This window comes from Centropristis striata, chromosome 13 (genome assembly GCF_030273125.1).
Source record: "Centropristis striata isolate RG_2023a ecotype Rhode Island chromosome 13, C.striata_1.0, whole genome shotgun sequence".
In the NCBI taxonomy this organism is placed as follows: Eukaryota; Metazoa; Chordata; class Actinopteri; order Perciformes; family Serranidae; genus Centropristis; species Centropristis striata.
In genome coordinates, this window is record NC_081529.1 from 4,113,546 (window position 1) to 4,125,757 (window position 12,212).

At 38.8% G+C, this 12,212-nt stretch overlaps 1 protein-coding gene across 1 annotated transcript in view; it reads right to left on the minus strand.

Annotated features, from left to right (window-relative positions):
• Positions 1–12,212, minus strand: part of grapa (GRB2 related adaptor protein a) — a 52,681-nt gene that overhangs the window by 15,165 nt on the left and 25,304 nt on the right. Inside the window, exon 4 of the mRNA XM_059347491.1 lies at positions 3,880–4,048. Coding sequence (XP_059203474.1) covers positions 3,880–4,048 — 169 coding nt within the window. The remainder of the gene's footprint in view (positions 1–3,879; positions 4,049–12,212) is intronic.

The following is a 12,212-nucleotide window of genomic DNA, read 5'->3' on the forward strand; positions in this document are numbered from 1 at the left end:
GTCTTTTTTGATCATTTTGTGGTCAATTTGTGTCTTTTTTGGTCATTTTGTTTACTTTTTTTGGTCATTTTGTTTCTTTTTTGGGTGATCTTAAATTGGGGGTCGCGACTCAAAAAGGTTGAGAACTACTGCTCTAGTGGGCCGCTATGGGTGTGGCTTGGGAGAGAGGATCCGCCCAACTTCACCGGTTAGCGGCTCAGGTAGCAGCCTTGGGTAGATTTTTAAAAAAGAAATAAGCAGCGCAGACGAGAGAATCGAGAACTGTTGTCAGCGTTGCGTCACTGACGTCACGGTCAAAATTGTCGCTGAATAATTCCTAAGTGTTGCAGAACTATTCACGTCACATTGGAACTCCGATAGCTGCTAGAGAAGTACCTGTATGGGATTAGAGCTTGAGGGGAACTAACCAGTGGGCGTAGCCAAAACAATCAGCCACTTTCCAAAAAGTGCTCAGTGGATACACGCCTAATGCCGTGGCAATGCATCCAAGAGATGTTGAGACATTTCAGACCCTGACCAAGTAACCTAAGTGACCTACCAACCAGCATTGCCATCCAAAGAACCATGCTATAGTCCAAATATGACTTTGCCCTACCTAATATAAGTCTTATATGCTCTCCATGTGGCATCCTTTTCTTACCCTGATATCATTTAACATGTCTTCTCTCGAACCTGGTCTCACAGAAATCCGTGGAATAGCCACGGAATCGCTCAAATTTCCGTGAAACTGACACGGATTTCGCTACAATGCAAGTTAATGACAGTCATATCCCGTGGCTATTGGTTTGTTCCAAGTCACGTGACTTTCAAGGTCCCAGCGGTCAGAACAAAAAACATGGCGGACAGTTCTCTCATTTTTAGTGAAAAATCAATATTTTGACTTAGTTTCTGCATAAAAATGGATTTTGATCACATTTCTAGCGAGAAACATGTGTTTTATTTTCTAAATCTTCACTCAGTGAATGTACATAATCACTTTGTATGTTGGAATAGCCACGGGATATGACTATGTCATTAACTTGCATTGTAGCGAAATCCGTGTCATTTTCACGGAAATTTGATCGATTCCGTGGCTATTCCACGGATTTTGAGTTAAGCGAAATCCGTGGCTATTTCACGGATTCCTGTGAGACCATGTTGGATGTTGAGACATTTCAGACCCTGACCAAGTAACCTAAGTGACCTACCAACCAGCATTGCCATCCAAAGAACCATGCTATAGTCCAAATATGAGTTTGCCCTACCTAATATAAGTCTTATATGCTCTCCACGTGGCATCCTTTTCTTACCCTGATATCATTTAACACGTCTTCTCTCAGTGATCGATGCTGCGTGTTCAGCTCCCTAACGAGTGGCAGTGTGCTCTCAGGTGCCAGTCTTCAGAAGTGAGCCTGATGTGATGCGTATTAGCACGCGGCTTGTGTTGCAGTGATACGAACATGCTGTCATGTCAGGATCGCTGTGGATCACATCCCTCCACAGCGGACGGGTTCGCCTGCGGGCGCGGCTGGCCTGCCACTCCCAGGAATACTTAACATGCAACGTGATCCTGTCTGCATAATGACTTCACAATAAGCAACAACAACAGCTTCTCCCATGGCGACATCATCATGGGAACTACCTGTCATTTAGGTTTTATCTCACTGAACCTGACAGAAATTTGGGATACGCCTTTGGGTAACAGACGCTCACCTAATTAACCTCCCAATAAATAAAAACAGGAGAATAGAGGGCGTTGTTTGCTGCAAAGATAGTAAAACCTCTTGAGACAAATTTTAGATATTGGGCTTTGTAAATTTCTAGCTTATAAATGGTGCAGATGGAAGTAAAAATAGGCTCATTAGGTGTCTGGAGCACGAAGGGAAAGTCGCCTAAACACAACTAACTAAAGAAATGTTCTGTCCAAACTTGATATGTAGCAGCTTTATCATGACTTTTGTAAATAATTGCCTTTTAAATCAGGTTTCTTAGCACTGCAGTTCTCACTCCCTCTGGCTCGGAGCCTCAGATGACTGATTTGGTTCCGCTCCAAACTGACGGCAGTCCTGTGATCTTTTATTACAAGCTGCACCTCTACGTCAAACCCTGCTGCAACAGTCACAGCTCCACAAATTCCATCAACATATGGAGCGTTCCCATAGCTGTCAACAAAACTGGTTACGTCTCAAAGTCACGGCGAAATGAAATATGAACACCTGGGTAGCTTGTGGTGTCTGTAAGAACACACTGATTTGACAACAGATAAAAAAAATACACACATTTTGTCAAAATGCTGCTTCAAATCTCGTTAGATACTTTACTAAATCTCTGGCGGCTTAAATGCTAAAGGGACTTATGACAACAAGAACAGATGTGTTTTAAATGGTTTAGGGAGGAGATTGAAGTCATTGCTAAATAAATTGTGCAACATCACTGCTGTGGGTTTAGGTGGATTTCCTGGGGGAAAAGAGAGACTGCACAGAGATGGAGCAGAGCTGTTGTAAAAACTATATGAATAAAACAGAAATAGCTTCTTTAAAATTGGAATTACAGAATATTTTCATTTGACAGAAAGTCGAAGAATAAACTGGTGAAGATTATATTGATAAAATTAATAATTTAAGTGAAAAAAAGTGAGAATAACAAATTTCCCGTTCCTAAGAAAAACATTTTCAGTAGCTGTGTTTCCATTAAAGTTGAAGCAAATTTTTAAAGTGACTTTTTGAAATGTCGCATTAAAGAAAATGTCAATTTGGCACGTTTTCGTCAACTGGTTAAGAGCAAATAAACCAAGCTGCATAAACATACTTTGGTCAGAAGATGGCAGTGTAATGTATTGCTGTAGGCTAATCTGTCAGTAAACAGTAGAAGAAGAAAAAACAAATAAGATATTGCTAATCAGACAACTTTGGACACCCACGAGAGAAAATGGAATGAAATGTCTTCAGGAATTAGATTCAGTTGGGCAACTTAACTTCTTTCATGTCAGCTCGTCTTGACCGGCAGAGCGGAAACAGCTGATCATTCATGTGAGGTAAATGTTCAATACGTCAGAACTTATTCGGAAAAAAACGTTCCCATCTCCTGTTTAGCTCATTAACTACTTTTTGAAAAAGAAAAAAAGACTTCAAGCGAGCATAAAACTTTTATGTGTAGTTTGAAAAGTTGGTAACACTTTACAATAACCATCACTTATAGATGGTAAATAGACCATTTATAAATGTTGAACTATAATTTATAAATGGCAAATAGATGGTATATTAACGTAAGGTGATAGTTACATTATAATTATTAGTTTATTAATAGGTTTGCACTCATTATAACATTTTTAACACCAATGTTAAGTATGTAAATGATTTCAAAATGATTCATACACCTTTAAGAAATTGTTTGAAAACATTTAAAGTGTAAATATGTATAGCACTTTGTAAATGGTTAATAATTGGTTTATAAACCAACTATAAACATCACATAGATGGTTATTGTAAAGTGTTACCGAAAAGTTTTATCAAATCTTGGTGTTTCCATCAAACTTTTCTCATGCGAATCTTCAAATTGTGCAGAGAAATTTGTTGATGGAAACACGACTAATGATCTCAAGCCAAACATTTTCTAAATCATAATCAACAATGCATTGCCTTTAAATTCTGTCCAGCTTCTCTCCAGTTTTTCTTATTGAACATGTATGAACTATCCACACTTAGATAGTGAAGAGAAGAAGTCCAGTTGAATTACTGATTAAATTGTCTATTGATAAGATATTTGTGCTTTTTACTTTACCTGCTTTGATTAAAAAAGAAGAAAAGAAAAAAGTGTGGTAATACTGTGTTTGGCACAGTTAAAATGCATGACAGAAAGAGAGTAAGAAAGAACAAGAGGTAAACAGACAAACATGCTCACCCTGGCAAAGTGCTCGGGGTCTCTCAGGAAGACGGTCCTTTCCTTAGCGATGCTGTTGCTATGGTAGAACTCCACCAGCTCATTTAAAGAGGAGAAGAGCTCGTCCCACACGTAGTACTGACAGCAACGATCCTGCAGCACCTTGAAGTGCTGAACATGGTCCCCATAACTGCAAAATAGACAAAGAGAAGTTGGAAATAATTTCTCATGTTCAATGAGCATTATTCATGGGTTGATATGGAAACGACGATTAATTTCAATCACAAAATCATAGAGGTTAAACTAAAACCTTCTCACTCTCTGGACGTGCTTTAGCCTCAGAAAAATACTTTAAAAGGAGACGTATTGTGTACATTTCAACCCGGTCTCACAGAAATCCGTGAAATAGCCACAGATTTCGCTTAACTCAAAATCCGTGGAATAGCCACAGATTCGCTCAAATTTCCGTGAAACTGACACGGATTTCGCTACAATGCAAGTTAATGACATAGTCATATCCCGTGGCTATTCCAACATACAAAGTGATTATGTACATTCACTGAGTGAATATTTAGAAAATAAAACATATATTTCTCGCTACAAATGTGATCAAAATCCATTTTTATACAGAAACTAAGTCAAGATATTGATTTTTCACAAAAAATGAGAGAACTGTCTGCCATGTTTTTTGTTCTGACCGCTGGGACCTCGAAAGTCACGTGACTTGGAACAAACCAATAGCCACGGGATATGACTGTCATTAACTTGCATTGTAGCGAAATCCGTGTCAGTTTCACGGAAATTTGAGCGATTCCGTGGCTATTCCACGGATTTTGAGTTAAGCGAAATCCGTGGCTATTTCACGGATTTCTGTGAGACCAGGTTGGTACATTTTCAGGTTCATACTTCAAAAATCACTCTATTTTTCTTCATACCTGTGTTCATCATTTGTGTTTTGAAGAAACTGCCTGATATAGTTGCCATGTCATGAGTGAGTCATGCTGTGTAAGGGCACTTGAGATAGCATCTGTCTTGAGCATGTTGCTGCAACTTCACAATGGTCTGCATTAGTAGAGACTGACAGGAAGTCTGACAGAATCTGGTTTTACCAGGGTCGCTGCTTTTTGCACACAATAAATTTTGACCAGCTTTGGGTTTATACCAACAGTCTCGGCCTTTAGTCCTCACAGCCGCCCCTTCAACTCCTCAGCTGTCAGCTGTTGGGGCTGGCATGCAGTCAGTGCGGTCCTGTTCATTTGTCTCCTTAAAAAACATTGGACCCGTATCTTATCTTATCTTGCCATGATACAACACATTCTTATTAAATAGGTCACAAAGTTATTATTTGACTCGTTCAAGTGATTCACTAAACCTACACTGTAAACCCAACTTGTTGTTTCAACTTAAATATGAGTGTCGATGCTGCGAAATAATTTTATGTCTTTTTTTTTTGTCTTGTTTTTATTTATTTGTTGTTATGACAACAAAGACAATGGAGTTAACTCAAATGAATCTTGATATTTGACTCAATATTTTAAGTTAAAATGACTTTTTGCACATATTTTTGTTGTATTGAAAAGGGAAAATGAGTTATGATAACAAACACGCAACATTGGGTTTTACAGTGTAGAAGTCCCAAGTGCAAACACTAAATTTGGTAAAACTGTTCTTGTGCTGCACACACGTTTTACAACAAACAATAAAAGTTAACAAAACTGTATCTGTAGGACATTTAAAAACAATAATTACTAGAGCCCAAATGATGTGTCAGTTGACCCATTATCAAAGGCATATTGGTATCTATTAGATATTGTGATAATTTATCACACAATAATGTATTCCTTTCCAGCACAGTCTGCAGCAAAAAAATGTCAGTATTGTAGGTTTCTTGACTCCACAGACACGTAAATCCATCATGTTTTTGAACCAACTAACCCGGGACTTTAAACCGGGAGTTCAAATCCCATTGTTGGAAGTTTTTTTCTGAAAGTATTTCTGTGTCCCATTGTTGGAAGCAATCGCTGGAATTTGTGTTTTTCAAACCAAAATCCATTATTTTTACCTAACCATAACCAAGAGGTATTGGTGCCAAACCAAAGTGTTTTTAAAGTGTTTAAAACACGTCTTGAAAACAGTGATTGTCACATGTTTAAAAGGTATTTTTTTGTCATCGTGTTTGTTTTTTTAAGTGGCAGTCGTCACATGTCGACTAAGAACAGGTTGTGGTGGTTTCTAAATGTTGATATTCAACATATTTTTGGTTAAAAATGTAGAGATTCAACATTATCTGTGGTTTGCAGAAACATACACTGCCAACATTTATTCTAGGGACTGAGTTGTCCATTTCATATCATATTTTAATGAATACAGAGTTACTAGAGGAACAAAATAATTTAGTGCAGCTTCGAGTGATAATAAACAAAAGCTTTAAAAAGCCACCGTGTTGGAGTGCGCGCCTTGTTGTAATGATTAAAAGAGTTTGGCCAGTTTTCATTGGCAATCCTACCTGCTCCCCTATCCTGCTCTGTGGTGGTTGCTAAGTAACTTGCCAGCTTATCTTTAGAAATCTGGACACCTCACCATGATCATACGGTTATATAACTGCATCCAATATGCAGCGGAAGTCAATACAACTCCCCCATATTTCTAAACACATCACATAAGTAGGTGTGTGTGTGTAGGGCTTATGTTAATGATGGTTAAAATCTCATTTCCAATGGTTGGAAAGAAGATAATAGAGGAAAAAATGCTACCAATTATATTTTTAAAAAAACTGTAAAATAAAGTGTATCATGCCCTTGTTCTGGAATAAACACAACATTGCATTGTGTTTGAACCTCGCCGAACTCCTCCTCTATCTAGTGTGACTGGCGCTGCTCCAAGCTCGGAGAAAGTAAATGAGCATCGGCTTGTTTCAGACAGAATTCCTTTCTCTATTCAGACGCTGAGCTCTATGAACAAGCAGGGCTGAGTCCCTGATGACTGGATGGCATTCAACTACACCTCCACCCTGCCCTTCTTTCTCTGCCGTCTCCGTTTCACCCTCTGTGTCCTCATTTCCCTCACCTCGCCCTCACCAAGTCTCCCGGAAAATGATGAAACTATTGTGAAGTGTAAAATAGAGGATGCTTTTCGTTAAAAACATAAATTCAAGCCAAATTTGGATTGACACTGTACCAGCCTTTGTAGTCTTTGAAAACTGACGCATTCTGTGTGAGCAGCAGTGCTATCTGTCTGTCTTTTCCTTTGCCTTTGGGGTCTGTATTCCTCTCTGTGTTGATCTCACTCTTCTCTATTATCTGACTTCTATCTAACTTTTTCCCTCCCTATCGCAGCTCCTCTTGTTATCTGCTCCACTCTGTCTGCTTCGCCTCCCCAGATTCAGCCCTGTCCCTCCACTGACTCGCACACAAAGTTTTGATCTTCTCTGCAAATGATCCCTATCAGCCCCGTCGCTGTCCCCAGCCGTCTGACGCCATCTGCTGCGCCCTACTGGCGGGGCTTTGTTACTGCCGCCAGCTGTGCAGCTGTTTGTCTGAGTGAGACAAAGCGTTGGTACCTGGACCAGTGCCCTCAGCGGATGGGAAAATGGATGACTAAGAAAATTAAGGAGAATTTAGATTCTAGATTAAAGACAGGATGTAGACAGGGCAAGGACTTTCCCTTTGGGGGGATTCACAACAATGTAATGTCGACTGAAAAACTTCAAACACTTCTAAGGAAGAAAAGGGGAAGCTGCTGTAGCCTGTTCAACACGTCTAGTGTACATTTCCTGCAGATGTGTTAGTAACAATGCCATGGCTTGTAGTTTAACTCTGTAACTCTTTCTATGTCACTAAAAATGACAAAAAGACGGATATTTCAGCAAGGGCAGTTTTCATGTTTGTATAAAATATAAAATGCCTAATATCCATTAAAGTAATGGATGCAATGTCACCTATTGGTTTGTGGACTACAGTTTTGAAGCCTTGAATTTGAAATTCTGACTGTCTTAATCTTAATCTTAACTGTGTCAACGGAAATGACTATATTTGGACATGAGCATAAAGTATATATAAACTTTATTACAGGCTCTAGACCCAATAGCAAGACATACAACATACAAAAAACAACAGATACATAAACACATTCAAACATACTCTTATTCATGAGAGTTTTAAAAGGCACCCATACCAATGTTTCCACAGATATGATTGATATCTGACTGAGCTGCACCTGGGACTTGTGAGCATCATTATAATACAGTTTTGTGACTCATCAAGTCGAGACATAAATTTAAACATCAGGTTCCTCAAGAGAGCCTGTAAAGTGCTGAGCCCTGAGTCACAAAAGAGCTTACTAGCACTGCTACTAAAGTAGAGATGGGCAATGGAAGAAACCTGCCAACTCGATTATCTATAATGTTAACATACCTCAGTACGTATTGTAGCGGTTTGACAGTGCCAGTCAGAGCTAATCCGACAATTTTCTTTTGTATTTTTGATTTGTCAACCTTACACAGGACCCATGCCTACCCATGCATGGACCCTACTAACAACCAGAAATTAAACCTTTTCCAAAGGCGACCCATTAAACACAAAACACACACACACACACACACACACACACACACAAGGACCATCGGTTGAAGCCTGGATTTTTGGGGCAAGTGGATCACCCAAAGGTGAGAAGCGAACACTACAAAATACAACACGGACTGGAAACCCGCTGCCAGGGATTGGCAAGCTAACGGAGCAGACACTGGACGGACTAGACCTCTTCCTCCTCAGTAGCTGCGGGCCGCCATCTTGAATTCCCCAGCCCGGCATGTTTGTGATTTGCTGAACAGAGGGCGTGCTTGAGTCCAGGGCGTTCCCGGAAGTATGACAGCATCGCTACAGTATAAAAAACATGCATACATGGGCAAAATAAAAATAAAAATATATATATACAGTACAATGCAAAAGCCTGTTCTGCTAAAGGACGCTTTTATTATGAAAGGACGAAAAGAGACTTCCTGTTGATTGTAAAAACTAAATCAAGTGAGATTATACTGTAAAGATAACATCAAGGAGTTTAATGTTTAAGCCCCCGAAGAGGCACAAGGTTAGTTTTCACAGTAATCTTGCAATCTTTAAGTGTGTTTTGTGTTTACATGTGTTTTGGATAAAATGAAACCGGGTAATTCATGCTAGCAAGGTTTGATACAGTAAGCTAGTGTTGCTCAAATTAATACTTTGTGTTTTATAATTGTTATTGCAACTTTCAGTTTGTAAACTGTAGCTTTATCCAACTTAATTCTCAGTTTATTGGCTTATTGACATACAGCCGCAGAACTGAACGCGCAGCCCTGTTTCAGTTCAGTGAGTGCTGATACGCAGTCACAGATAAAATAAAAAAATGCACATATCGTGTAAAAATTCCAAGTGATCGACCAAATTCTTTACGACCATAAATCGATCATCGATAAATTATTCCCATCCCTAGCATAAAGCTAACCCTAATGCTACCTTCTAGCTTGGAGCCTATTGGTAACTGTGATAATGCTAATGCTAATTTCTGCTCACAAAAAACAGGCTTAAACCTATTCAAACTAATTATTACAAAGCATTTACTGGAAAAACTCGACATCCAACTCTTTAAGGGGTCTTCTAGTTCAATCATAGACATTTTCCGGCAGTCAAAATGTTAGAGTTAAACTTAATGAACTGTGAATACACTGAAATAGCGATAGCTACAGCTGTGTCTATGCTCTGTGACTTCATGGCTACATTAACGAATCAACATTCGCCATCGCAGCAACTTGTCACCAAACAGCACCCACCAGCACACAAACCAGCCATGCCCTTCCTTATGTATATCTTTCGATAGTTATATAACATTTACCGCCCTACAATTGTAATGGACAGGATGGAGGATGAACAAAAAATAGCTATAGAGACCAGAACTGTTGTTGTACCTGTAAACATGTTTATTTCTGCTTTAAAGCTGGGTATTTTAACATGGGGGTCTATAGCAGCTATTCTCAACCATGGGGTCGGGACCCCAATTGGGGTCGCGAGATGATTTCTGCAGGTCGCCAAATCATTTTGGAAGTCAGCTCTGTCTCCACTGTGTTAAAGTGTTAATGTGTTTTAGTCTTTTTAGGTCATTTTATGTCTTTTTTTGATCATTTTGTTGTCAATTTGTGTCTTTTTTGATCATTTTGTGGTCAATTTGTGTCTTTTTTGGTCATTTTGTTTCTTTTTTGGGTGATCTGAACTGTGCGTGTGAGATTGTGTTCAGTGAGCGGGGGTCACGGACAACATACATGTTAAATTGGGGGTCGCGACTCAAAAAGGTTGAGAACTACTGGTCTATAGGGATTGACTTGCTTTTAGAGCCATTTGAGGAACTTTTAATAGCCCCAGAGGTTGCCGCTTACTCAAATCTCCAGATATAAAATTTTCTCTGCAAAATCTATAAGATCATTTTATTACTGATATGATAATGATTCATGGTACACTTTGGGTACCAAACAAGTTTTTAATACATGAGACCAAAATCAATCTGAAATATATTTAATGTTGAATCATGCATATCAATTCTACACAGTGCCTGCAAAAAAAACATCTAACCAAAAATTCCTGTAGCGTCTCCGTACAGCTGACCAGAATCACTTTAAATATTTAAAGAGAAACACTTAAACTACATCACATCTTTACGCTCAATTTGCCCTGAAGTGCAAAACACTACTCCACCTCAGTGTCACTAGAGTGAAGTAAAGCTCTTTCGAAATGTGAGCACAAACAATGGGAACAATGAAACAAAAGAACCCAAAATTGTTAAAATCTAAGGTTCAAGCTTGCACACACGAAGCACCTTAATGCACAGAGATAAACACATACATTCACAGTTAAGACCATGCATCACCTCCTACACTCTATTGTAATATTATATATAAACAATAGAAAATGAATCATTGCATTTTATAACCTTAATTTGACTTTTGTGCAGATTGAGAGTTGTTTACAACATCAATATGAGTACTGACTAGATGTCAACAAACTCATTGTAGGGAGCAAAAAGTCAAATTTATATGAGCAGTTACCAGCAGAGCGTTATAAAAGTTTAAAAAAAGAACACTTTAGAGAAAAGGAAGGAAAAGGAGGATGAGAAAACAGATGTAATGTTGCAGCTCTATCAGTGTGAGGTGATGTCATGTAGACGTTTTTATTAATTATTACCCAGAGACATCAGAGAACCAGTGTGCATAACACAGACAGCATCTGTCTCAACTTGATCACACACACACACACACACACACACACACACACACACACACACACGGAGCACACTCTCCAAGTGCCCTCTCATCTCCCTGATCCAGTGTAATTAAGGCCCACAGCGATAGAGAGATTATTTTCTTTTTCCAACTAAAAGGAAGCGGGTGAGAGAGAGATTAAACGAGAATGAGGAAGATTGAAAGAGAGAAAATGAAATAGATGTAGCGATAGAACGCACTGAGAGCGATACGCCGTAGATGAGGAGAGAAGTTATTTATAAAACTTTTACTCTGCACCAGCACAATTCAAGATGCGTGAAGGTCATCCGTCCATCTTCCTCTCGACTTTCTCTCCATCAACCTAGTCTTCACTTCCCTGTTCTCGCTCTGTCTCTCATCCTGCCAACCCCCCTTCTCTAATCTGCTGTTCAGTTTCTAAACCGCTGCAGATGTCTGGAATACTTCACACAGCCGCGCTGACACCTCCAGCTGTCAATTTAACTCCGTGACTGTGTGTGTGCGTCGCTAACTGATGGTCGTGTCAAGGAGTTATCGAGGAGTGTGTGTCAGGCCATGTGCTCGCTGCAAATCACCGATTACGTCAGAGCTCTCGTGAGGGTCTGTTGCACTCAAAAAAATAACTTGTTCCCAGAACAAAATAAAATTATGGAAATAATTTCCACCTAAATTAAATGCTTTAATTTAGCGAGAAACAATTTTGTTGAGTGAACAAAATCTAAATATGTTGGGTCAGCATGATGTATTGGGGTCAGTACAACTAGATTTGTAAGGGTAATTGTAACATACTAACATAATTTTCTTGGGCCATTTAAACGTGTATGACATTATTAAGAGTTACTTTATTTAATAGGGTTGTTACAACTACTTTTTAAAATAGTGCAGGACATGAATTAATTGTGCTGAGCCAATAAATCAAAGTTAGGTTGAAGTGGTTTAGCCTAAAAGATTACCTTTATCATATGAAAATGAACATAATAGTAATTATTCGGAAAATAAAGAATCTTTAGACAGAGTATTATATTCAGCAATTTAATTAGGTTGTTTTAACAGAAAGTATTCTAGTAAATTTTAAAGTGTTGCATTTTATGCT